The following is a 27,734-nucleotide window of genomic DNA, read 5'->3' as shown; positions in this document are numbered from 1 at the left end:
TGTCAGGGTCCGAGGGTATATGTTAGTCAGCCTGACGTGGGGTGACGGTGACATGGAGGGTGGCTGAGTCAGGGTCAAATGAGCACTGGTGACTTAGTGCCCATCTTACAGAATTGATAACACAATATTGGGCCCCATCCATTGTAATAGCACCCCCGGGTGTCAGCCAGAAACCAACAAACAGCCCAATCCCTGCAGCCCCGCCCAGCCCGTCCACCAGTGGGGGAGCCGATTAACCATTAACCCCCACCCCTCCCCGCAGAGCCTCCACCCCTTCGGAGAGGCTAGGCCAGGACTCCCGGCAGATCCTCCCAGAGGACGGTTTGAAACCCAGGAAGGCGGAGGGGGCACCTGGGAGGAGGCAGTGGGAGGGCGGAGGGCGGGGGCCGGGGCTCGGCCCAGAGCCTCCGGGGTGGACATCCTGGGCAGGGCAAGTGGCCGAGGTGTGGAGAGGGGAGGATGCGCCTCTCCAAAACCCTGGTCGACATGGACATGGCCGACTACAGTGCTGCGCTGGACCCAGCCTACACCACCCTGGAATTTGAGAATGTGCAGGTGTTGACCATGGGCAATGGTAGGTGGGGGCGGCCGTGTCCAGGTGCGCCCGCTGGGGGCAGGTCTGCCCAGGGATGGGAGCGAGTCTGTAGCGCTCAGTTTGGGGCTGGGAGGAGAATGACAGACGAGCCCGGTGGTCCCATAGCTGAGCCCAGGTGTTGCCAGGAAAAGCAAATATGCCCAGATAGGGTGACCCTGTTACCAAAGCTCTTCCCGCTCAGCCTGTGGGGGTGGGAAAGTGATGGTGAGCTTCCTCTTGGCATCCTGCTCCAGGCATTGGCCCAACCTGGCCCCTTCCTGAACCCCTTAGGCCCAGGTGCTGAGAAATGGCAAGGTATGTCCTGTCCCCAGAGATGGTGGATGGAGCACAACTGTGTTTCAGGGTGTCTTTGGGACTTTTTGGGAGAGAAGCCCCACTTAGAGAGGTTCTGCTAAATGAGACAGATCAGCAGTTGTGTGTGTGTGTGTGTGTGTGTGTGTGTGTGTGTGTGTGTGATCATGACCTCCTCTGGGCTTGCATGTATGAGTTTCCACATATGCATGTGGGTGGGCAGTGGACTATATTGCAAATGTGTGTCTATGGGAATCCATTTGCACATCTGTGTTCCCCTGTGTGTACGTATGTGTGTGTGTTCTGCATTCGTTTTTATTCTCATTTGTTCACTGAGCAGGTCTGTGTTTGTTGATGTCTCTGAGGACGCCTGTGTTTGTTGCTTAGGTCCAGGAGCGGTGACGAGTGTGTGTACAACTGTCTGTGCATGTTTGCACACCTATGCTGTGGATGTGGGTTGTCTTGGGTGCCCCAGGCTTCCTGGACGTGTGTCCCATTTGGGCATCCTGTCATCTTGTGCCTCTGTTTGTACTGCTTGTGTACGCATGTGCATCAGCACTCTCCAGCGCACACATGACTGTATAGACCTGATGGGCAGGACGGCCATTGGACAACGCAATTCACATCAGCAACATGTCCATTTGACTCAGAGCAGATTGTGTCGCCTGTGTGTCTCTCCCCGGGTTTATACGTCTGCTCCCCTATCACCGAGGGCACATCTGAGAGCGGGGTCAGGGCGGGGGGGGAGGTCTCCACAAGGAGATGGAGGGAGGGAGGAGGCCTGGGAAGCCAGGACACCAGGACTTAACTGGTCGCAGGCCAGCCTCAGAGGAGAGGGGGCAGCTGGCCGAGGTCAGCCTCCCACCTGCCTTCCTTCCATGGCCCCGTGGCTTCAGCCGAGGGCTACAGAACTCGGGTCAGCTCAGCTCAGCCAGAAAGAGGCGTCTGCCCTGCCCTTGGTCAGTCTCACCAGCTGCTCACCTACCCCGGCCATCCGCTCACTGTGTGACCTTGGGTATGTTGCCTCTCCTCTCCTGAATCCTCTACAAAATGGGCTAAGTCACTGGAGGCCCGCTGGCCGGCCGGCTCTGAGGAGTGTCCGCGGATCACGTGAGGGCAGTGAGGGGAAAAGATGCAGGAAATGGTAAATAAGACGCCGCTGCACGAGGCAGGGTGTGTGTGAACCCAGAGGGACAAGGTGTGCTGCTATACCAGGCCACCGCCCAGCCCTGGACTGCTCCCTGGGCCCGGCCCCATCACCCTTCAGAGCATGCGCCTCTAGCTCCTGGGAGCTGTGTGTTCCCGAGGCAGAGGGCAAGCTCCTTACTGGGTGTGCTGAAGACAGGAGAGCCTCCAGCTCTGGAGCCAGAAAGATCTGGGTTCATATTCTGGCATAGATCCTTCCTACCAGTGTGAATTTGCCAAGCTATTCTCTGAGCCTCAGTTTTCCCCTCTGTAAAATGGGAATAAATCACAGCACCTGCCTCCCTGGGCTAACCAGAGGATTCAATAGATAAGGCACCCATGTGCTTAGCACGGATAACTGGTCCTGGCCCCACGTGAGTCTTCTCAGGAACTCTGAGCATCTGTAGGAAGATCTACATTCCCCACTGGACTGAGGGTTGAAGTGGACTGAGAGTTGGGCTTATGTTCTGCAGACATCCTGGGCTGGTAGCTCAAAGCCTCCAGGGATAGCCCCCCACCTGTCTCCCTCCCCCGACTCAGAAGCAGCAGGGGGTCCTTGTTTATGAGACACCCCAACAGACACCACAACGAGGGAGGACAGCACTGGCCTGTACCCCTGGACCACAAATCTAGCTCCTCTACTTAACAGTCATGTGATGGCTCTGGGCCAGTCCTGTCCTCTCCGAGACTTGACATTGTCCCCTGGAGAATGGGGGCCATCAGCTAACCTGGGGGTGGGATGACATACTTGGCAGCACCCAGCCTATCCTGCCCAGGATACGGGAGCCCCTTCCCCCAGCCTCTGCCTTAGTTGTGGGGTCAAGCCCTCCCGGGGTTTGGAGGAGGCAAGGCTCAGGGAGAAAGGGCACCAGCACAGTTTAACAATTACCCCCATCTCCAGGAATAATTCACCAAGTGGAGGGGGCCGCGCTCCTGGGCACCCTCGGGAGGCTAGGAGAGGTTCAGCCAAGCCACTGCAGAAATGAGATGTGGCGGGGTGGCTGCTTGGGCATGGAGGCTGGACGTCATCTGCTCCCGGCGTTGTCTTCAGCAGGAAAGTTTACATTTCACAAATGCCGATACGTGCCAAGCGCTTCCCATAGACTGATTCACTGAATCTTCATAACAGCCCTAGGGATTATTTCGTTTCCCATTTTATAACTGGGGAAATGAAGATGTGGAGAGGTAAACTAACATGGCCAAGGCCACACGGCTAAGAAGAGGGCGAGCTGGGATTTCGCCCTGGCAAAAGGGCTACGGAGTTTGGGCTCTGACCTACAGCCCTGTTCCCCTCTCCACTTCTCAGCTAGATGTTCCCTAGGAATTCAAGGTCGGATGCGGAGTTTCTATGACATTGCGTGTGTGTTTTTGACTTTGTGTGGTTTGTGTACGCGGACATTTTTCCGGAAAGATGGTTCATAGTGTTTGTCATCTTCCTTGGCAGAAGATTCACTTACAAAAAAGAGGGTTTGGCTGCTGAAAATTCTTTAAGAATTGAAAAATAAATTGGACCGGTCAAACTGCCCTCTTTTATAGTTAGGGAAACTGAGGCCCAGGGGAAATTGAAACAAGGAAAAGGAACTTGCCCAAGGTGACAGGAGAGTTAGTGGCAGCACTAGCAGCCAGGACCCCAGCCACCTGCCTCTTCTCCCCCTCCTCACATTTATGTGGATGCAGCAGCTTTTGCAGGGATGCCCAGATCCTTGACATGATCCTCCCAGGAGGACAAAGAAGCCATTGTCCTTGATGTATGTCTTTCTGTTCCCTGGGGGAGTTTGCAGGCCCCTGGGTGCCAAGCTGAGACCCACCCAGTCCTGGTCACCCAGAGAGGCTCTGGGCAGATGCTGGGGGAACACAGCCCCCTCCCCACAGCCCCCTCTGCCCTGTCAATCGGGGTCTATAAGGGTTGGATGCATCCTAGGAGCCAGCCAGGTGTTTGTCACTTCCCAGAGAAAGCTGGGGCTAGAGGTCTCTGCCATGGAGAAGAGCAGACCCTCATAACAACGCTGCAAAGTCAATGTCACAACCATCCATAAGTTACAGATGCAAAACGGAGGTTCCAAAATGCTCTGGGGCCCGCCCGAGGTCTTTGAGGGAGTAGGAGCAGCATGTGGGTCTAGCTGAGGCTGAAGCCCTGGGGAGACCCCCACGATGCGGCATATTGGTTTCTGAATTTAAACCACCAAGAGAGCAAGGCCTCCAGGAGGTGACGTGCTGCTCCTCCTGCGTCCTCACTCTTTTCTTTTCTGGTACAGACACATCCCCATCAGAAGGTGCCAACCTCAATGCGCCCAACAGCCTGGGTGTCAGCGCCTTGTGTGCCATCTGTGGGGACCGGGCCACAGGCAAACACTACGGGGCCTCGAGCTGTGATGGCTGCAAGGGCTTCTTTCGGAGGAGTGTGAGGAAGAACCACATGTACTCCTGCAGGTGAGGACCCTCGATTTCTCCAGCTGGGAAATGGGCATATTTGGGCTGATGTCCCCCAGGGTCTGATCCCAGGTCTTCCCACCTCTCTCAAGACCCTTGAGCTCTCTCTTCGAGAGCATCTCTCATTCTAGGTGACACGATAATAAAATAATAGCAGCTGTCAGTTATGAGCACTTACTATGAACGATACTCTGCCAAGGCCCATTTGGGTGTGATCCCATTTTCACCAGTCAACACCCCTCTACCCTGGTTACCACTGTTCTTCTCATCTTATAGATGAGGAAGTCGTGGCTTGGAGGGGACTAGGAATGTGCCCAAGGTCACCCAGCTTGAATCAATGGCAGGGCCTGGGTGGACTCCCCATCCCTAACCACTGTGGGTCCTGCCTCTACTTCTCAGCCCCCTCCAGAAAGCAGCTTATGTGGACCGAGTATTGATTCTGATCCATAACCAGGAGCTCACTCTGGGCGGTCATGGGATGTAGTGGAAACAGCAGTGCCCTGGACTTGCAGCTGAGTGATCTGAGGCCATTGTCACCTCTCTGAGCCTGTTTCTCTGTTTAGTGGGGCAGGGTTGAACTCCTGGCGTGCACAGGGCCTTTCCAGCTCCTGGTTGGTTAGCGTAAGAACTCCTGGGATGATGGGTTTGGGCAAGGAGGCAGGGGGGCAGGGGGCTCAAGGAGCCAGCCAGGATTCTAGCTCAGTCCCGGGAGAGGGAGGGAGGTCCCTTCTCCAACCAACCATCCAAAGCCCTCCCCAGATTTAGTCGGCAGTGCGTGGTGGACAAAGACAAGAGGAACCAGTGCCGCTACTGCAGGCTCAAGAAGTGCTTCCGGGCTGGCATGAAGAAGGAAGGTGAGCCTCGGCCCTCCCCCGTCCACCCCGCTGCCCCACCTGCGCCCGCAAACTCCTGACAGCCATTTACAACAGCGACTACAATTTTATGACTTGGTGACAGGCCCCAGGACACTGGCTAATGGCTGAGAGGAGGGAGGGCCTGAAAGTCTGACCATAGGGAGGGGCTGGGCTTGGTCTTGAGAAAGATTCCAAGAGATAAGCTCCCACTTTCAGCTAGCTACTCAGGTTCCCAGCGCCACCACCCCTGCCTGCCGTCACCGCCACGAGGCAAGCGAGCTGGGGGTTTTTTCTTAACGCACTATTTCCACCATCAGGAGGAGTGTGGAGAACAGGGTTATAAATATCCATGGACCCACCACCCAGAATCAGCAAAAATGTGAATGGGGGCAGGGTGCGGGCGCTGTTCCTGAGCCTCCTGTCCCGGGAACAGGCACCCCAGTTCCTCAGTCTTTGTTCTTGGGTATCAGGTGATCCAGGGTTCTCACATTTCAGGGAATGGGAACAAGGTACCAGACTCTCCCTGGGTGCAGTGGGGACAGTGGGGCACATCATTTATTCGGGTCTCTCCCGGCCTCCTGCCACCAGCAGACACTGATTACCTGGCTGGGCTTTCCATTCTCACGACAACTCTGTGTGGCTGGCACATTTTCAACTCCCCCACCCCCCTTTTCATGGACGAGGGAACTGAGGCCCAGGATGGCTCAGCAACTTTCCCAAGGCCCCACAGCTGCTCAAAACAAGCTCCCAGGTTTGAACCCAGAGCTCTGGATTCGAATTCACTGCTGTTTGGACAATACCTCGGTGTGGTCTCCAAGGCCCTCCAGACCCCAAGAACATTTAAAAGTTTTTCAGCCCAAGCTCAGGAAGTAAACGTCTTTTAACTGTTTCTCTGAGTAACCTGAGCGCGCTTTCAAATCTCTTTGTCTCCTCTGCTCCACTCTGCTTTCCCAGCCCTGAGACTGGCCTCCAGACCTTCACTTCCAGCCTGCTGCCGTGGCACACCAGCCAAAACCCTTGGTCTAGTTCTGTACAAACACACACACACCCCACCCCACCCCACAGCAGGATCCTGAGACCTAGCCTTCCCTGGGACAATTAGAAAGGAGGGGAACTTGGCTTTGGCCGTGTCCCCTCCCCGACTCTACCTCTGAGCCCCTGTTTTCTCTGCCTCCCTCTCTGGGTTATATCTTGTGGGTTTTGAGTTCATGAGCCCTGTTGGGAAAGCCGGGCCTGTGGTCCTGATGCAGGGGTGGGTGGTCCCCAAGCCCCCTCCTGCCCACAGCGCCATGACTCTCTCACTCAGACCGCAGCAGTTCTCAAGGTCACAGAGGGCCTTTCTTGAAGGGCAAGTGCCCGCCTTCTCTCCCCTACCCTGTTTTCAGTGGGATTGAGCCACTCTCACCTTGAAGTTGAGAACGACCTTGTGGAATGAGAAATGTCATAAATGGGAATGTGATGTACGTGTGTGAACAGCCGGAGGCAAGAAAAAGACTAAGAGCCACAGTCTAGGGGCCACACAGTCTAGGGTTCTAAGAACCACTGATTCTCTTACCATGATGGCATCAGATTTTAGCTTTGAGAGAATGAATCTTTGTGTTCAAATTCCAGGCCCTGTGACAGGCAGGCTGGAGAAAGTTTGGCAACTCACCTGAGCAGATGGCTACCTTCCCAGGTTGTAGGTGGCCTGGTCCTGCATCTGGTTGGTCTTTCTAGATGTCTCTTGTTAAACAGCCAGAGTCCCTTTCACGGGGGTCACTTCAGGGAAGTTTCTGCCTCATCTGGGCTCGTGTTCACATCTATAAAATAACAGTGGTGGATAACGATCCCTTCCAGCTCTGTCAGTCTAGCTATACGCTCACTGGTCCACCTGCACGAGTACACACCGCCTACCAGTCAAGTGTATTTGTTCCCTGGTCCTCCCACTGAGCTGCCATAGAGGCATCAGTCCCAGATCCTGGCCCCTGGAAGGCCCCCCATGCCCACCCCTAGCCATTCTGCCTTAACTTAGCCTTGAAAATAGCCGATTGCTTCCTCTCTCAGAGAAAGTAGAATTACACTAGGAGGACAGGCGAATTGGCCGATGGCCAGTGACTGTGGGCTAGTAAAGGTGGATGCTTATTTATAGGCTCGGGTTAACTGGGAGATCATGACACATGCAGTTGCTTGGCTGCTTTGAGAACAGGCTGGGGCAGCGAAGTGTTCCATCGTTACTATGGTCAGGCGCTGGGAAGGAAGGGCATTCCTAGCTCTACCTAAGATTCAGAGACCCAACACCCGTCCTCGGCCTTGGGGAGGTTTTCAAGGCCAAGAGAGAAAGTCTCGATGGAAGCCCCAGTGATCGGAAATGTGGAGACCAGTTTTATTTCTCTCCCTCAATGGCCTCTGCAAGATCTGGGGATTAAAACTCAGCTGTCCCTGAGGATGGGGAACCATGGGCTGCAAACATAGCATTTACAGACCAGTTGGATGCACACAAGGTCATCGACCCTCCCCAACCCCCCGTTTTGCAGATGGGGTCGTTGAGGCCAGAGAGGTGATGGAATTGGGTCGGGGGGGTGGGTGTGACAGTCAGGACTAGAGCTCAGGCTCCCCAGAGCTGAACAGACACCAAAGTCCCTGGATGAAAAATAGGAGAGATGGCCTTGGGGGTACCTTCTTGGTATAGATTCCTGAAACTTCCTCTCAACCATAGGAAAAGGCTCAAGGTCTTCTAAGTTTGGTCAGAGGATATTCCAGAGTGGTCAGAAGTGGGTTTCCTCAAAGAACAGAGACCCCCATGGTGGGGAGAGAAACCCAGGGGTCAGAGGGCCCAGCAGCAGGCCACACATTCTTTCCTGTACACCTACCTGGGCCTCCGCTGGCTGACTCAGGACAAATGTCCAGCCCCCGGGATCCGAAACCCAGCCCAGGAAGCAGGGCCAGACATGCAGGAGGTACAAGTTGGTGGCACACCAGGGGCCGTCTGATGGGCCCTTCCTGGGAACCCCGGCCCAGCCCCCCAAGGCCCCCCACTCAGGGGTTCTCTCGGAAGACAGGCTCGTCCTCCTCTCCGCCTCTGCCTGGGCCGGTTAATATTCAATAGAAGTTACATTAGGTCCCCGACCCTGCTAATACTGAGCAAACATTTGGAAAACATCATTCCGTGACTGAGCTCGCGCCGGGCACTGATAAGGCCTGCCTAACCTTGAGAAGCCCAATCCCCAGCTGCTGACTGCAGCCCTTTTCTTAGGCCAGCCGCCACTTGGCGCCCTGTGGGTGCGGGCTGGCAGCTGTGGGAGGGGTGTCGTGGGTGGGGCGGGGCTCTGCAAGGGAGCTGAGCTGGGAGCCGGCTCTGTCCGGGCACTGGGTCTGCAGAGAGGAGATTTCCCACCTTGGGACCTCTGTTATAGCCCACCAACCCCGAGGTACCCTTTACACTGACTTTCATTCTCATTGCAACAATGTGTGAATTCGAGAGAGAGTTCCTTAGCGGGGATGTCAGTTTCCACTGAGAAAAAGGACGTAAGACTTGCCTAAGAATCAGAGGCTGTCTCATCCAGCACCTTCTTTCAGCCGCTCATCTGATATTTATTGAGCACCCACTGTGCACTGGGCTCCATTCTAGTCACTGGAACTACAGTAATGGACAAGAGAGATGATGTTCTGGCTTTCTGGAGCTTTCCTTAGCGAGATGGAGAGTGAAGAAAGGAACAGAGGGAGTTCCCGTCGTGGCGCAGTGGTTAACGAATCCGACTAGGAACCATGAGGTTGCGGGTTCGGTCCCTGCCCTTGCTCAGTGGGTTAACGATCCGGCGTTGCCGTGAGCTGTGGTGTAGGTTGCAGACGCGGCTCGGATCCCGCGTCTGTGGCTCTGGCGTAGGCCGGTGGCTACAGCTCCGATTCAACCCCTAGCCTGGGAACCTCCATATGCCGTGGGAGCGGCCCAAGAAATAGCAACAACAACAACAAAAAAAAAAGACAAAAAAAAAGAAAGAAAGGAACAGAGAATCAGGACCAAGAAGCAAAGTCAAGCAGGAGAAAGCCTGCGGGGAGGATGGTGCTGCGCACAGGGTGGTCAGAGAGGGTGTCTCTGAGAAGGTGACACTGGCGCGCAGACACGAGTAAAGACAGAAGTAGCAGCTTAGCTCAGGGGAGTGGAGGGGATTCCAGGCAGCAGGAACAGCAGCGGCGAAGTCTCTGAGGCAGAGTGGTGGAGTCCCAGAGTCCCAGGAACAGCAGGGAAGCAGGTTTGATGGGCAGAGAGAGTAGAAGTGAGAGGGGAGAGTCCACCGCGAGGAGGTGTGATTTCACCCCACACGAGACAGGGAGGCCCCGGTTTTGAGCAGAGGAGGGGTGAGACCTGAGGTGGGTTTTACCGGATCCCTTTGTCTTCTGCGAGGTGGGCAGCCCGCAGGAGCAAGGCCAGAAACAAAGGGACCAGTGAGGAGGGTCTGAACTACTCCAGGGCCCAGCCCGAGTGGGAGCCGCAGAGGGACTTTGCTTGGACAGCATTTGGGGTGTGAGCCTCGGGGGAGGGTGAAAGAAAGAGATGAACAGCAGGACTCCCAGGCTGGGAGGAAGAATAAACCTGCCTGTTCTGAGGTGGGAAAGACTCAGAGGAGCAGGTTTGGAAGGGAAAAGCTTATAGAGGCCCAGAGGCAGGATGTGACCGGCGCCAGCATGCAGACAGAAAGGAAGCCCGGTCTCCTCCCACCTCGTCCTCCCTCCTCCCAGATTCAGCGAAGCGTCACTCCACAATGAGGCCTCCCAGGCTCCAAGGGACAGGGTCAGGGCAGCAGAGGAACCATCTTGCATCTTAGACCAGGGCTGACTGGGAGGGGGACATGCAGCAGGCGGGGCCCTGGTGGACAGATGACCTGTATCTCTGAGTTCCTGGGAAGGAGCCCGGGGGTGGGGCAGGAGAGAGCCAGAGCCTTCCTGAGCCATCTCTGAGATTACTCTAGAACATGTGCACTTCCTGCGGTGGCTGAGACCACCAGGGCGGGTGGTGCCTCCAGATTCCCCCCCTCAGCCCCCCGTCAAGGGCTTCTGCTTCCAAACTTGGGAATCCTTGCCCATCTCCAGGTCACCTGGAGCAATTCGTTCTGCCTGTTTTACACGTTCATCTGGAAGGAAACGGACCCTTTTCCAAAACAGAGCCTGAAAGCCTGTTACTTAGCTCCTCTCTTCAATGCTCAAGACCCCCCCCCCTTAAGCCCTCTGCCAAGTCATCACTACCTTGCATGCCTCCCATGATGGGTGGATCATTCCCACAGTCACCCCAATGCATGGGTGGGGACAGTTGTGACCCTTGGCGAGTTCTTCCATCTCCCCTCATTCCCACATGCTGATCAGAGCTCTGTCCCCTGAACACCCCCATCCCCCAACTCCCACCCTCAATTGTGCTTCCTTTGTTCCAGGACAGCCCTGCAGTACTTTTCTCTGGGTTTAACTCTCCCTGTGCTCCTCAGCCACCCCCCATCTCCTGTCTCAAAGACCCCCTCTTCCCCACCTGCCCTCCACCCCCCTCACCTCTCTCTGCCTCCTCCCAGCCGTCCAGAACGAACGGGACCGGATCAGCACTCGCAGGTCAAGCTACGAGGATAGCAGCCTGCCCTCCATCAACGCGCTCCTGCAGGCTGAGGTCCTGTCCCAGCAGGTACCGGGGGACCCTCCACCCACCTGGGGATCTCTGGCTCCAAAAGAGAATCTCAGCTCCATCCCTGTCCTGCCCTGCCAAGCTCTGGAGCAACAGATGGAAGGACCCTTGGATATCATGCAGGGGAAACCTGAGTCCAGGGTCATGCAGCCAGTTTAGTGGCAAAGATTCGAACCCACATCTGGTGCTGGGGGGGGGGGGTCGGGTCCTGCGGGGCCTGCACCTTGGAAGCCAAGCAGTTTTTGCTCTCACTGAGGGCCTGAGATCACTTAGTCTTGAGAGAGCAGACGAGTGGACAAGTGGACAGAGCAGCAAACCGGGCCTCAGCCAATCCCTTGCTGTGTGACCTTGGGCAAGTCACAGGACCTCTCTGGAGAGGGCTTTCTTCACTTATCCAATGAGGATTTTTGCCCTGCTTCCCTTCTAGGGCTGAGGGGTCCGTTAGGGTTCTAAGGAGTTGGTGGAGGAGGACGAAGGGGGCAGGTGGCAGGTAGGGGCCCAGAGACAGCCCTCCTCTCCGAACTCCCCCTCGGCGTCCTCCCTCTCGGGTTTCCCTGAGCCTCCTTCAGAGCTGAGAAGGCACCCATAGTCCAGCACCTCTTTGCCAGAGAGGGAAACTGCCTGGGGCGGGGGCTCGGTGCAGGGCACCAACTACATAGAGAGGGCCCGGTCGTCCCCAGCATTTTCCTCCATCTGCCCCAGATCACCTCCCCTGTCTCTGGAATCAACGGGGACATCCGGGCGAAGAAGATCGCCAGCATCGCAGATGTGTGCGAGTCCATGAAGGAGCAGCTGCTGGTGCTCGTCGAGTGGGCCAAGTACATCCCAGCTTTCTGTGAGCTCCCCCTGGACGACCAGGTGAGGATGGACGTGGACTGTGGGCCGTGCAGGCCCTGGGCAGGTGGGTGCTGCCGGCCCACCGGGATACAGCCTTGGACTGATTTGAGTGTACTTACACACACACACACAAAGTGCTCATATGTGCCCGGAGCTGTTTAAATCACTTTACAAACATTAGTTCATTTAATCCTTCCAACAACACTAAGGGGTGAATACTATTATGATGACCCTCTCATGGGGAGGAAACTGGGGAATGGAGAGATTAAGTAACTCGCTCAAGGTCATGCAGCCAGCATTGGAACAGGCAGGCAAGCTTCAAAGTCCAGGCAAGTCGCCCCTTCGCTGCTGCCCCAGTCAGCTCTCCAGGGGAGGATGTTGGCAGGGGCTCAGGGACAGGGATCTGGAGATTTGGGCTTGAGCCCTGGCTCTAAGGTACATGTTCTATGGGATCTTGGACAAATGACTTCCTCTCTCTGAGCCTCTGTTTTCTCATCTGTAAAGTGGGACCTGTAATATCCGCTTCGGAAAGTTGTTGGGAGGATTGAGGTCAATACCACTTGAAAAGCATAAAGCATGTACTGGGGCACCTGCAGGGTCCCGGGCCACAGGGGGCTCCCTAGATGTCACCTTGTATCCCACCAAGATGGTTTAGCCCAGCCTTGTATTTCCCAAAGTATGTTCTTTGGGAGTTCCTGCTATGTGTGGCTCAGTCAGTTAAGGACCTGACATAGTGTCCATGAGGATGCAGGTTCGATCCCTGGCCTCGCTCAGTGGGTTAAGGATCTGGCGTTGCCCTGAGCTGTGGCAGAGGTCATAGAGGTGGCTCAGATCTGGCGCAGCTGTGGCTATGACGTAGGCCGGCAGCTGCAGCTCCAATTTGACTCCTAGCCTGGGAACTTCCATATGCAGCAGGTGCAGCCCATAAAAGAAAAAAAAAAAAAGTACATTCTTTGGAATACCAAAGACATCCCAGGGGAAAGGGGCCGGGGGGGGGGGGGGGGTGCTGAGAGGTGTGAGCTGAGGACAAGGGAATTTCTGAGATACTGCAAATGGTAGCTCCTGCCCAGGGCACTCCAGGCCTCTGTAGACATTTTCCTTGTTTGGGAAAGAGGAGCAGGACTGGGTCCCTTTCTCAGCTGTGAGGGAAGCTGGGGCCCCCAGGGACAGTGTTGCAGACACCAGTTCCTGGTGCATCTGCTTCTCTGCTTTGCACAGTTGTACAAAAGATCAGCTACACGTCTGTCTATTAAAGTTTTGAGAACCTCGCAGGCAAGGAAGTCAGCTGTTGACCTTTGGGAGCCCAGGGCTCCTCAAAGCGCTCTGATGCCCAGGCTCTCCTGGAACAATACGCGTAGGCCATGATGGGACATGCTGTGAGAACACTGGTTTGGCTGGCCCTCACCCCGACACGGGCTAGGTCACACATCCTCTCACACGGACTCCTCTCTGCTTTGGGAAGGATGACAGGACAGGGATCTTGGCCGAGCTGCCCCTGCCTTCTCCCCTGTTCCTTATGTTCTGGCCCTGGTCCCCTCTGTTGGAGAGTCTGCATTAATATTTAATCCCTCCTGTGCCTTCCCAGAGGCTCGGCAGGGCAAGAAGATCCCCCCAAGCTGAGCAATTGTTAACCTCGATTTCCCACCCAAACCTCCCTGGCCGGGGCTCAGAGCATTCTCAGAGAGCAGTGATGGGTGGACAGTAACACAGGACAATCATTAACATCCTCACCCCCACCCCCCAGAACAGGTGCCATGTTAGGGGGCTGGACCCAGGGCCAGAAGGCTTCCCAGCTCCCCACTCGTGGTGCATAAGGAGCTCACCTTGTCCAATATGAATGAAGCACAAGTGGGGGGAGGGGGTTGCCCTCCAATGAATGCCCCGTGTCTGTCAACACCGCCCCACGAACCACCTTCCAAGTTGTTTGCGTCTTCATTCGTTTTGGACACCACCCCATTGAAACCTAGGAGGCTGGGTAGCATTGGATACGGGGACTGAGGCTTGGTAAGAAAGAGTGATTTGCCCAAGGTCACGCAGCAAGGCAGTCAAAGAGCTGGGCGTTTGAATCCAGGTCTTCTGTCTCTCGATCAGAAAGGCACTGGGGTGAGTGACAGAAGTCTGCATGGTGCCTGCAAGGGTTCGATAATCAGCATCCTTTGGTTTTACAGTTCAGGCAGGTAAAGGCAAGAAGCTGACTTGCCCAAGGTCACTGAGTTGGCCAGGAGAGGCCTTCCCAGGGATGCCAACCCCAGACGCCATTCCTTCTCTCTTTCAGGTGGCCCTGCTCAGAGCCCACGCCGGTGAGCACCTGCTGCTGGGAGCCACCAAGCGCTCTATGGTGTTTAAGGATGTTCTGCTTCTAGGTGAGGATGCTGTCTGCCCAGCCAGGGTTCCACAGAGGGCATGCCCAATGCGGAGCACACCCAGGCATGGGACATTAACACAGCTGTGCAGGGGCAAGGGCGACAGATCAAGAATGGGTCTGTCCTCAGTATTCTTAACTGAACACCCCACTTAGATGCAAGGAAATATGAACGCAAGGAATTAAATCCCCCAGCATTAAATTAGAGCACAGTCGAGGTCAGATCTGTAATAACCTATGCATTCTGATGCGCTTGTTGGAGTCAGAGAAAAAGGCAGCCAGGAATGGCACAAACCCCCAAGCCTATGTCACCGAGCCCTTCAAAGCATGTTCGTTCACTATTTTACATGCTTATATAGGACACATCATGGGCCCTAGTCTGAGTACTTTACAAATATTACCTCCTTTAATACGACAGCCCTATGAGAAGTCTATAATTCATCCCCATCTTACAGATGGAAGAAAAATGGAGGCACAGAAAGTAATTTATCCAATTACATCTGACTGGTCAGTGGTAGAAGCAGGATTCTACCCAGGCAGTCTAGTTTCAGAATCTTAGCCCTTATCCTCAGTACTTTTATGCCTCTCCAGTGGCCTTGAATGTCAACAGTCTCGTGGGTCTGTTGCCACACTGGAGAATGGAGCTTGGGTGATGCAAAAGGGGTCCCAGGAAGCCAGACTCCCCATCCAGTCCAGGGATTTCAAGCAATTCATTCCTTTCATCTGGGCCTCATCTTCCTCATCTGTAAAATGGGTGTGACAGTCCCTACAGTCCTCCCATGGGCACTAGTTCATTGCTGCAAAGGGCAGGGCCAGTCCAAAGCTAGAGGAAGGGGTCCACCCATGCCCTCACCTTCCCAACCCATCCAGGCAATGACTACATCATCCCTCGGCACTGCCCGGAGCTGGCAGAAATGAACCGGGTGTCTGTGCGCATCCTGGATGAGCTGGTGCTGCCCTTTCAGGAGCTGCAGGTCGATGACAATGAGTACGCCTGCCTCAAAGCCATCATCTTCTTTGACCCAGGTACTACCCCCACCTGCCACCTCCCCCTGATGCTCCAGATGCCCTATCAAACTCCTCCTACTGGGGTACATACCCCAGGTTTACCACCTCATCTCTTTAGTACAACAACCAGGAGAGGCCATTCTTATTAGCTCCATTTAACAGATGAGGAACATTAAGGCTGATATGACTTGACAGGGCGCATTTACTCCAGAGGCTTGGTTTTTTTCTTTCCCACCTTATCCTCCTTTCTTTTCCTCTCCACTTTCTGCTCCTTACTTTCTACCCCCTTCTTTTTTCTCCTTTTGTCTTTTTAGGGCTGCACCTGTGGCATATGGAGGTTCCCAGGCTAGGGGTCCAAGCGGAGCTACAGCTGTTGACCTGCACCACAGCCACAGCAACACAGTATCCAAGCCACCTCTCACAGCAATGTCAGATCCTTAACCCACTGAGTGAGGCCAGGGATCGAAGCCGCAACCTCACGGTTAATAGTTGGGTTCTTTAACCACTGAGCCACGAGGGGAACTCCTCTCAAAAATTTTTAAATCAAAATAATATCTAGGAGTTCCCATCGTGGCTCAGTGGTTAACGAATCCGACTAGGAACCATGAGGTTGCGGGTTCGGTCCCTGCCCTTGCTCAGTGGGTTAACGATCCGGCGTTGCCGTGAGCTGTGGTGTAGGTTGCAGACGCGGCTCGGATCCAGCGTTGCTGTGGCTCTGGTGTAGGCCGGTGGCTACGGCTCCGATTCGACCCCTAGCCTGGGAACCTCCATATGCCGCGGGAGCGGCCCAAGAAATAGCAACAACAACAACAACAAAAAAGACAACAAAAAAAAAAATCTACACGAAGTTCCCTGACGGCACAGTGGATTAAGTATTCCTCATTGCCACAGCTATGGTGCAGGTCACAGCTGTGGTGAGGGTTTGATCCCTCGCCTGGGAACTTCCAAATGCCGCAGGTGCAGCCAAAAAGAAACAAAACAAAACCAAACCAAAAAACCAAAAAAAAACCAAAAAACCCGACGCATACTTGAAATCGAAATACTCCCCACCCCACTTTTCCTGTCCAGAATCTCCTCCTCAAAGGAAACAATTTCCGATTCCCTTTTTTTCTTTTTTGTCTTTTTAGGGCCACACCTGTGGCACATGGAAGTTCCCAGGCGAGGGGTCAAATCAGAGCTGCACCTGCTGGCCTATACTACAGCCACAGCAGCGCCAGATCCAAGCTGCATCCGAGACCTACACCACAGCTCATGGCAATGCCAAATCCCTCACCCACTGAGCAGGGCCAGGGATTGAACCCTCATCCTCATGGATGCTAGTTGGGTTCATTACTGCAGAGCCGCAGTGGGAGCTCCACAATTTCCGCTTACTTTTCCTGTTCCTCTGGCAGTGACCTCTCCAGCTCTAAATAAAATGCCAAGCCTTCTAGTTCTTGATTTATCTGTTTCAGAACATAGTTGTTCCTCCTATGATGGTTGAGGACCGCACTTTTCTTTATCACACTCCCATCTTTTCTCCCCCATCCCCCTAATATATTTTTCTTGCTATTTCAGTATCTCTACTGATTGCCTTTATAATGTCATGGCTTATGCTTTTATTTTTTGTCCTATCAACTGTAGGCAGTATCTCCTAACCCTGCATTAGCAGGATGAAAATATTGCTTCCCCACTCTCCCCATTCCATCTACTGACTTTCCACCTGCATTTTTGTTTGTTTTTTTGGTTGTTGTTGTTGTGCCCATGGCACATGGAAGTTCCTGGGCCAGGGATTGAACCTGCACCACAGCAGTGATAATGCCAGATCCTCAACCCACTAGGCCACCAGGGAACCCCTCCACCTGCATTTTCACACAAGCTCATTGTAGTTCTGCCTTCGTGCAAAGCCTGATTTCACTTCATAATGTCAAGACATCTGGGCTCCAAAAGCCTGCTTGCTTGCTTCTCTCCTTCCATGTTAGAGAGGACCTACTGCCTGCCAGGCACTGTCCTTAGTGCCAGGCCCTCCCTGCTTGGAGGGGGCCTCTAGTAATAACAGTGATGGAGAGCAAATGAGCACCGTCGATGGAGCACTCACCATTCTCAGTGCTCCATGTAGGTTATCTCACTTGTTACTTGCAACACGGTACCTGTGAGGTAGGAATTGTTATTACCCCCATTTCATAGATAAGAAAACTGAGTCCCAGGGAGATTGGTGAACTTGCCCAAGGTCACACAATCAGGAAATGGCACAGCTTGGATGTGAACTTCCGACCATCCAGCTCTCCAGCTCATGTTCCTACCTACCACACGCTCTTCCTCACTTCTTGAGGGGCTAAGATCTCTAGTTCTAGTCTCCTCAAGAGCCTGGCCCAGGCTGTTTTCCCCCAGTGCTCCACACGGGGCTGGTCAGATAGCAACGGCTCAGTACAACGTGCAGGATTCCTGATGCCTGGTCAAAGTCAGCAACCTGCCCTGGAGGGGGCAGGCGACTTCAGACAGAGCCAGGCATGTTGGTGGCGCTCAATAGATGTTTCCTAACTGAACGAAAGAATGCACAAACATGGCGCAGGAGAGAGAGCCCTGGGCTGGAAATGTGGGTAAAATTCTCTTTCTGCTATTTATTTCATCCATAAAAGAGGAGTTAAATGTGTGACCTCCTTCATGGAGGTTAATTACTGGGTGACCACTTGAATCACCTTCTAGGTTAAGGCTCTAGAATGTATCCACTGACTATTTTTTCATTCGCTCATCCTTCTATCCAGGTACCCATCCCTTCATCTAGTTATCTATTCAGCAAATACTGACAACACATGGTGCTAGACGGTGGGTTTAAAAGGACAGAAGGGACGTGTGCCTGCCTGTAGACAGCTCAGAGTCTAGCAGAAGAGACAATTACATCCTCTGTGGTCAGCAGTGATGGAAGAGCCGCAGAAATCTGGGGACAAGATGGACACTTAGAGTTCAGACTTGGGAGGGTGGAACAGAGGAGGCTTCCTGGAGGAAGCATCAATTATGCTGAGACCCCAAGATGACACAGGCAAGGGAGCAGGGGAGAGGGGAGACTATTCTTATGCAGCAGAAGCAGCACGTGCTGAGGTCTGGACGGTGGGACTTGAACGGAGAGTCAGGAACCCTTAATTCCACATCATGGCGCAGGCGACAAGCGGCTGTGTGACCTGGAGCTTGCTCCCTGCCTCGGTTTCCCCCTAGGTTTCCCCCTCTGTAAAATGAGGAGGTTGCCAGGTTCCCTTTTGGGTGTGTTCCTGCAGTCCTGCCCTCCACCCTGCCCTCCCCTCTCCCAGGTCTGCGTCTTAAAAAATGTGACAGAAAACTCTTTTTTGCCTGAGTCCAGGAAGCTACAATTTTCCCTAGTGTACCCTGCTTCTTGAGGATCCAGAATCCTCATCCTGGCACTGCTGAGGACTCCCTCTGTGACCTTGGGCCATGAGGTCTCCCCATCAGGGCCCCAGGAGTAAGGGGACACCTGGGTCCCACCTCCCCAGATGCTCCAGCTGCGCCCCACCCCTTGCGTGATCCCTTCTGTTGCAGACGCCAAGGGGTTGAGCGACCCGGGCAAGATCAAGAGGCTGCGTTCCCAGGTGCAGGTGAGCCTGGAGGATTACATCAACGACCGCCAGTACGACTCGCGCGGCCGCTTCGGCGAGCTGCTGCTGCTGCTGCCCACCCTACAGAGCATCACCTGGCAGATGATCGAGCAGATCCAGTTCATCAAGCTCTTTGGCATGGCCAAGATTGACAACCTGCTGCAGGAGATGCTGCTGGGAGGTGGGTGTCGGGCCCAGGGGGCCCTGAGAGGTGGGTGGGGTGGGCAGGCTCTCGTCAAGGGATAAGCCTCAAGCGGACCTGGGTTCACCTCTCAGCTCCATCACTTCTTCGCTCTGTAGCTTTGGGCAAACGCTGTTACCTGTCTGAGCCTCAGTTTCCTCATCAGGAAAATGGGGACAATGGTCTGTTTATTCAGTCACTGAGAAGCTAGCCTGTTCCAGTCACTGTTCTAAATGCTGGAAGTTCAGCAGAGAACAAGGTTGTGTCTTCATGGAGGTTGCATATGAGTGTGTGTATGAGTGTATGTGTGTGTGTGTGTGTGCACGAGTGCACGTGTGCATGTGCCACTGTGTTTAAACGCTTGTGGAAACAGATGATAATCAAGTAGATAATAAAGAAGGCAGCTGCAGACTTTGAAATAACCTGGTAATATGATTAGAGTATAACTGAAAAGGGGCCTCTTTAGATAGGCTGGCCAAGGAAGACCTCTCTGAAGTGATGACTTTTATGCTGAGGACCTGATGGAAGGAAAGACACATTTAAAACCCAAGAGAGGGAGTTCCCTTCGTGGCTCAGTGGTTAACGAATCCGACTAGGAACCATGAGGTTGCGGGTTCGATCCCTGGCCTCACTCAGTGGGTTAAGGATCCCGCGTTGCTATGAGCTGTGGTGTAGGTTGCAGGTGTGGCTCGGATCCCACGTTGCTGTGACTCTGGCGTAGGCCGGCGGATACAGCTCCGATTCGACCCCTAGCCTGGGAACCTCCATATGCCGCAGGTGTGGCCCTGGAAAAGACAAAAAAGACAAAAACAAAAACAAAAAAAAGAGAAACATTCTGAGCAGGGAGCAGGGGTAACTAGTGCAAAAGGCCCTGAAGCAGGGGAGGTTTGTGTGTTCAAGAACTATGAGGAGGAGGGAGTGGGATGGACAGAGAGTTTGGGGTTCATAGATGCAAACCGTTGCATTTAGAGTGGATAAGCAAGGAGGTCCTGCTGTACAGCACAGGGAACTCTATCCAGTCTCCTGGGATAGACCATGATGGAAGATAACATAAGAAAGGGGATGTGTATATTTGTATGACTGGGTCATTTTACTGTGCAGCAGAAACTGACACAACATTTAAGTCAATTATCCTTTAATAAAAAAGAAAAAGAAAAGAAAGATAAGGTTGCGAGATGGGAGGAGCTGCATGAGATGAAGATGGAGATGGGGCAGAAACCACATCATAAACATAGTCTTGGAGGCTAAGGTCAGAAGTTCGCATTTAATTTTCACTGCAACTATTGTAAGAAGAGTGAAAATCAGACTAATGTTTTAAACTATCCTGATTGTTTAAATCGACTAGAAAGTGAATTTCAGGAGGGCAGAGACAGGAGACCCTGAGAAACGTTACCATCTCCAAGCAGGGGAAGGACAGGAGGCCTGGACTGAGATAAATCTGAACATCTCTTTGGAGGATGAACCCACAGGATTTGCAGATTGATCAGATTGGGCAGTGAGGGGGAGGGGAAGAGGTCAGAATGAAACCTACATTTTTGCTTTGAGGAACAGGATGGTAGGAGAGTAATTTACTGAGATGGAGAAGATTGAGAGAAAAACAGTCTAAGCCTGGGGGTGGCTGCGGGGAGATAAGGGATGAACCAAGAGATCCATTTTCGACTTTAGTTAGGCTCAAGAGGACTGTTAGATATCCAAGCTGAGTTATCCAGGAGGCAGTTGGATGTTTGAGTCTGTTGCTCAAATAAGCCCAAAGTTGAGGATGAGGCAACTTCGTGGTGTCCCAAAACTGAGGTGCCACAAAAGGAGATGGAGGGAGACCAGCCAGGGAGACAGGAGCAAAGCCGGGGAAAGTCCCAGAGTCCAAGAAAAGAGTGTGTTTTAGTGGGGACAGAGCATTTCATGGTGTTAAATTCCACAGGGGAGGGAAGGAGCCGTCCACTGGACTGGCGACCTGGAGGCTCTTGGCAACTGAATTATGAGCAGTGTCAGAAGATCGTGGGAAAGGAAACCAGACTGGGGGTGTTCCAGGGTGAGCGAGTTGGGAAATGGGGACAAGAGTAGGCTGCCCTTTGGAAATGTTTTGCTAAGAAGGAGAGCCGGGAGAGAGTTGAGCATGACTGCAAGGGAGCGATTATAATGATGGGCCCGGGGACCTTGGCTGGACTAAACAGAAAGTAACAATGGTAACAGATTGTGAAAGGTGAGGGTCAGGGAACTGACAGCCTCCATGGGCAGGGCTGAAGGAAGTGAGCGGGAAGGGGCGGAGGCAGGATGGAACTGAGGATGCTGGAACTCAAGATTCTGGAGGTGATGCAGTTTCTGGTGGTGGTATGGCCAAGGGCAAGGCTTCTCAATCTCAGCGGGTATGTGGGACTGGTTGATTCTTGGCTGAGGGGGCTGTTCTGTACCTTGTGTAGCCACATGCCTGGCCTCTACCGTGAGATGCCAGCAGCCCTCCTTCAGTGGTGACAAATATTCAGATATTGTTGAAGGTTCTCTGCGGGGCCCAAATCACCCCCAGCTGAAACCCACTGTCATCTGGTAACTTATTTCATTCTCACTTTGACCCTGTGAATATGGGGTCGTAATGAAGCAGGTGTCACTGAGATCAGGCTCAGGAAAGAGCTTGTGCTCTGTTGCCAGATAAACTTGGGTAAGATAAATAGTCTTTTGGGGCCCTGTAATCTCATTTGTAGAATGGGTTAATAATGATACCCCACACTCAGGATTGTTGTATTAAATTATGTCAAACATGAAAAGTGCCATAAAACAATACCTGGTATATAATAGGTGCTCAATAAGTGATAGTTATCATTGAAACAGGTGTACTTCAGAGACCCCTTACAAGCCCTAAAATTCTATCATTGCATATTAGTAACTATAGCTTATTATCAAACCATACCCTAGATATATGGTATCATCATTCACTGACACATTTTTTGAAGCAGTTACTGTGTTCCAGACACTTTGCTAGGACCTCAAAGAGAGATGAAAAATACACCTGCAATTGTAATGCTCACAGACAGAGGGGTTGTTCCAAAAGCTGGGTTACAGATAAATAACTATGAGCATTCCAAGGAAGGAGTGGTTTACTTGCTACTGGAATGGGAAGATTCAGGAGAGGCTTCCCAAAGGAGGAAATATGTGAGCTGGAATTTGGACTTGTAGACACTGGGGTAGAGAAGGTATATTCAGTGGAAGCACCACAGGAGCAAAAGCACAGAGCTAGGGAGTTCCTACTGCGGTGCAGCAGAAACGAACCCGACTGGTAGTAACCATGAGGTTGTGGGTTCAATCCCTGGCCTTGCTCAGTGGGTTAAGGATCTGGTGTTGGCCTGAGCTATGATGTAGGTCGCAGATGCAGCTTGGATCCTGCATTGCTGTGGCTGTGGTGTAGGCCACTGGCTACAGATCCGATTCAACCCCAAGCCTGGGAAACTTCTACGCTGTGGGTGTGCCCTAAAAAGCAAAAAAGAAAAAAAAGCACAGAGCTAGGAAAGTACAGAGGACATAGAGATGCTATAAGTAGGTCAGTTGGGCTAAAGGTATGGGGGATGAGGCTGAAAGGTGAGTTGGGACAGGATGGTTGAAGGACTTACATACCAAGGAAATTTGGGAGCCATTGTATTAACATGCAATCAACACACTACTTATTGCAATATTTAAATGATCTCACAGCTTCCTTATATGCTCCTTGTTTCTTTCAAATCACTTTTGTTCTCTTGGTTTGTTGGTCCTCTCAGTATCTTCAGGGAGCCCGTGGATGGGAATTCACTAACCCAGAAACTAGAACCCAACAGGCCCCATTGGTGTTGGATGGGTAGGCTTCTTGGCCAGACTTGAGGAAGATGGTGCCTCAAGGCCTGTGGCCCTTATCGCAGACTCTCCATCCTCACTGAGTACCTCCTCTGCCTGCAGGGTCCTCCAGTGATGCACCTCATGCCCACCACCCCCTGCACCCTCACCTGATGCAGGAACACATGGGCACCAATGTCATTGTTGCCAACACAATGCCTGCTCACCTCAGCAACGGACAGATGTGTGAGTGGCCCCGGCCCAGAGGGCAGGCAGGTGGGCAACTTCGGCTCTACCCAGGAAGGGGTGAGGTTGGGGCCTACGTGGGAATCTGGAGACAGCTGGGTCTAGAAGATGGGAAATGGGTTAAAACAGTTCTCTGGGCTCCGGGGTAGGGAAGGAGGAGTGAGTCTGTCCACTTGCTAAGGCTGTTGATACAGTGAGGCGATTGACAACCTGGACCGAGGGAGGCGGCCCACTTGGGGGAGGAGGTCCACTGGGGTGAGAACTCCATCAGGGGATGTCCTCTAGGTCAAATTCTTCCATGAAACTGGGAAAGGCTATTAGACAACTGGGTGAGGCTCTCACTGGCTAAGGACCCCCACTGGGCTAGACGCCCTCTGAGGGGAAATCGCCCAAGAGTATGTTTGTCACGGGCCAAAGTTCTTCGTCGCTTGTCACTGGGACGTGGTGGTGCACTCCAATGAGATGGCATGTCATTGAGACTGTGCTTTGAGAAGGGTGGCCATTTAATAAAGGTGGCCAAGTATGTCTTGGTCAAATTTACTTTCTGAACTTGTAGTTGGAGTGGGGCCATTAGTTTCTGACACTCATCTACCTAAATATCAAAGAAATGGTATTTTTTGAGCCAGTTAGCCAGACCCTTGGGTCTCATCTACTGCTGCTCTTTTTCTCCAAGAAAGGGTGTTCCTGTCATACGACCCTGGGCCCTGGTTTGGGAGAAGCAGCTGCAAAGTCTCCACGTCAAGTGGTGGAGAAGATGGGTGTTGTAGGGACCTGGGCCCAGTCACAGGCTTCCAGATCTCAGGGAACTCAGACTTTGTGACCTGGGACTCAGAAGGGTTAGGCTGTAGGAGACCTTAGAGATATCTTGTCTAATTCTCTGTACAAGAGGAAGGAAACAAAGTCTCAGAGAGGGGGAGAACTTTCCCAGGACTCTTCGTTTACTCCTCAAAAGGCTGGAATTCTGAGCAGCCCTTGTCTGTCTCTCTATCCCTCCAGCCACCCCTGAGACTCCACAGCCCTCGCCGCCAGGTGGCTCGGGGTCTGAGCCCTACAAGCTCCTGCCAGGAGCCATCGCCACCATCGTCAAGCCCCCCTCTGCAATCCCACAGCCGACCATCACCAAGCAGGAAGTCATCTAGCAAGTCACCAGGGGGCCGGGGGCTCTGATGACCCCCCAGCCCCCTCAGACAGCCCCTGAGGGTCACTTGGTCACAGTGAAGAAAGCTGTGACAACAGGGCCAGTCCCAGAGTGGTAGTGGAAAGGGTGAGGCCCTAGAACTCAGGCCATGGGCCACCCGCCAATGCCACCCTTCACCACCTGCTTGGGATGATGGGGCTGTGACTTGGGGAGCCCCCTGCTGGAAAGTGCTCTGCTGCCTTGGACAACTTTTCTCCTGCCAAAGCCACTGCCTTCCCCGTTCTTCACCCCAATTTCTTCACCCCCAAAGGACTGCTGCCTGGAGACAACAGGGGACCTTGATTAAACATGGCTCCCTCCCACTCAGACTGGGACTTTGCCCCACGTTCTGCCCTTGTGTCAGACACAGAGCACGTCTAGGCTGGGTCAGACGGCAGCACCTCACCCATCCCTATGCTGCTGCCCCAGCCGCCAAGGCTCCTCTCCTCTTGCCACCATCACCCTCCCCAGCCCTGTTCATTTCTCCAAAGCCTCCTCTCCAGAGGTTGAGAAAGACTTGCAGACAACTCCCCAGCCATCCTGGGAGCACTGTTAAAGCACTGACGGGGGCTAGGCAGAGTGCAGGAGGTTGTTGAGAAAGAAGATGCAGTTTCTCCTCTAACCCATCTTCGGGGACTTGGATGGATTCTCTGAGTCAGAGAGATGATCCCTACAGGCTGCCAACAGGGAGAGAACAGTCCAAGGTGGACAGTTGCCACTGGGACCCAGAGGGCTGGGGGTGGTCCAAGAAGGCATCCAGAAAGGGGCAGGCTAGGTGCCAGGCCTTTGGGGAAGGGCTGGATTCCTGCTGATGCAGCAGGTGAGACAGGATGTTCTAAGGAGGAGCAAACAGCCTGGGCCAGGCCTGGGGGGTCAGAAGGAGGGTGTGGAGGGAGGTGATGAAAGATGGGGCTGCCTGGAGCAGAGTGGGCATGCTGGACCGCCTTGAATGCCAGATGGAGGCATGGCGACCTGGGTTCCCAGGCTGAGTAGCTGGGGAGGGATGTACAGTGAGCTGAGCTTTCAGAAGCTGAAGACAGCCGTCCTACATAGGTTGGAAGTTTGGGAGGGAGTGGGGAGATCAGATGGGGCCTAATGAGGTCATCCAGGTGAGAGAGATGAAGCTGGGGATAGAGGAGGCAGATGGGGGACTCTCAGAGTGATACCTGGGAGCAACTATCCCACAGGGCCTGTCTCCTGCTTCCTCCTGGCACTGTCTCCAGGCCCTTGATGTGCACCATCTCCTCTCATCCTCCCTACTACCCAGAGATCATTACCGAAGGTGGAATGGAGATCTTAGAGGTTAAATCATTTTTATGGAACTCAGACAGCTAGTAAGTGACCAAGTCAAGAGAGGTGCCAGGTCTGCCTGGATCAGGAGCTCTACACCTGGCCGAACATGTCCCTTGAAAAGGCCCTTCTGCCCTCACTGTGATTAAGTTAAGGGACTTCCTGCCTTAGAAGCCAAAGCCTCGTTCTTTCCAGGACCCCTGCCCACACTCGGAACTAAGATTGGCCTGAGGCTGCACTAGAATCCAGTTGGGGTCCAGAATCCTGTTTGCTGATAAACAAGGAGAATTCATGGCTCCTGTACCCCTTTTCTCTCTTCACTCCCTACATCTGGGGAAGGGGCATTTAGTGGTCCATTGGGAGATTGACCAATGTGACCTGGTATTTTGGAAATGGGATGGCTAGGGCGGGGATAGGAGCGAGGTAAGAAGGACTGGGTTTGAGACCTGTGCTGGGGACCATCACTCAGGGTCCCTTCTGGAACCATTAAACCCCAGGATGGAACAGCTAGCACCTCATCCATGCAGAATTTTGGAGGCCTGGGGAAAATTCTGGAAAATGCCACTGTCCAGTGGGAATTAAAGAGATGTGTCCCAGAACTGGACCTGTGCTTAGGTGGGAGACTAAACAGTCAGACTGACTACCTACCCACCCCCTCAAGCTGACCCTTCTGAATGGATGGGGGGGCCACACCCCAGTGCCCTCAAATCCCACCATTAATGCTCGTTTCTCTTTGTGAAGGTGGTGTGAAGGGTACTGGGTCCTAGAGCAATTGCTGCCTCTCCACCAAGCTAAGGCCCCAGTTGCAGGAGAGAATGTCCCCCTGGGCAAGGTAACCTGGCCAACCTCAGCCACCCCTCACTCCTGGGGCACTTCCCCAGAAATCCCAGCCAGGGCACTCAGACTGGCTGGGGGCAAGGCAGAGAAGCTGGAATCACCCTGGTCCTTGTCATTCCCACTCTTTGCTTGCCCCTGCCTCCAACCCTGCTAGAATGTCTCCCAGGCCTCTGTCTGTCGTGGGAATAAAGCTGAGATAAGAATTTCCCATAGAGGGGAGTGGGATAGCAGTGGTTTTGAAGGCAGCGATCTTCTGAGCCAGGGAGCCAGTTCTCAGGCCCAAATCAACCTCCCTGGAGGAAAAATCCTTTCTACTTTCACAATTTTATTGCAATGCAGGGAACACAAAACAAAGAGAATTTATTGAGGACACGACACCACATTGGAGAAAAAAATTTTTTTCCACTACCCGAGTCGTGGTCCTGAAACATAAGATCTAGTAGACAAAAAGAGGGTTGGGAAGGCAAGCACAGACCCTGTAATTCCTTCACTGAGACCACCCCTTCCCTAGGCAGCTCTCAGCAGCTTCCAGAATCTACACAGCTCTCCCAAGAGTGGATAAAGGGGAGCAGAGCGTCGGAAATGGGTGCTCCTTGATTTCTTGTGATGACCAAACCAATTATGATCACCAGATTGCTCTGTGATTTGCCCTGATTGTCATGGATTCTGATATTCACATCAAGCAATTCTGGAAGTGGGCTGCATCCCACCAGACTGATCAGCATCTTCCTGTGGGTGTGAATGCCATTGGGTTCTGTGCATCCCCTGAGCCCGTCACTGCCGCCCAATGGGGCAAGGAAGCAAAAAACATTTCTTACTCTTATGTGTTTTAACAAAAGTTTATAAAACAAAATAAATGGCGCGTATGTTTTCTAAGATCTTGGATGGGTGTCTTTTATTTCCCCCTTCAGGTGTTAGAAATAATGAGAATAATCGGGTAGTTCTTTATAATAGGCAAGATGCTTTCACAGCCATTAATGGTTCGTTAACCTTCACATCAAGGGATGAAGGGTAAATGTTATTACCTCCCTCTTTACAGATGAGGAAACTGAGGCTCAGGGGAAGCAATTTTCCTTGAAAGGTGGGAATCAAATCTGGTCTCTTGATTCCAACTACTTAGTAGATAGAGTGTGGGAGGGATAAGAGATGATGGAAAGATCTAGAAGAATGGCAAGAGGTTCCAAGGGTCTGTCTTTACCATCAGGGTCCAAGATGAAACCCTATTCTGGGTCACTTCCAGGGAAGTGGGTCAACCTGCCAGCAACAGGGGACAAGTAAGCATAGGGAAATGTCACAGAAGCGAGCAGTGGTTTTTAAAAGAATAAAAGCAGGGATGCACTTGAGAATCTCCAGCCAGGTTGGTAATTCCTTGGTCCTTTCCCTTGATAACCTAGGAGGACAGCCTTGTGCCTTGGCCACCA

The 27,734-nt window shown here is 53.1% G+C and overlaps 1 protein-coding gene across 2 annotated transcripts; it reads left to right on the top strand.

The window, feature by feature from the left end:
- The first annotated feature begins 293 nt into the window (after positions 1-293).
- HNF4A (hepatocyte nuclear factor 4 alpha) lies at positions 294-27,191 on the top strand. 2 transcript variants are annotated; one of them, XM_047771048.1, is made up of 10 exons: positions 294-574; positions 4,327-4,501; positions 5,261-5,355; positions 10,890-10,996; positions 11,699-11,854; positions 14,109-14,196; positions 15,066-15,221; positions 18,732-18,968; positions 22,887-23,039; positions 24,006-27,191. In XM_047771048.1, the coding sequence occupies exons 1-10, from the start codon at positions 460-462 to the stop codon at positions 24,146-24,148; spliced, it is 1,425 nt and encodes a 474-aa protein (XP_047627004.1). In that variant the 5' UTR covers positions 294-459; the 3' UTR covers positions 24,149-27,191. The 2 variants fall into 2 exon arrangements, with proteins under 2 accessions (XP_047627004.1, XP_047627005.1); XM_047771049.1 differs by having other exon boundaries at positions 452-574; positions 22,887-23,009.
- The last annotated feature ends 543 nt before the right edge of the window (positions 27,192-27,734 follow it).

This window comes from Phacochoerus africanus, chromosome 3 (assembly GCF_016906955.1).
Source record: "Phacochoerus africanus isolate WHEZ1 chromosome 3, ROS_Pafr_v1, whole genome shotgun sequence".
Classification (NCBI taxonomy): domain Eukaryota; kingdom Metazoa; phylum Chordata; class Mammalia; order Artiodactyla; family Suidae; genus Phacochoerus; species Phacochoerus africanus.
This window is presented reverse-complemented; position numbering and strand designations above follow the sequence as displayed.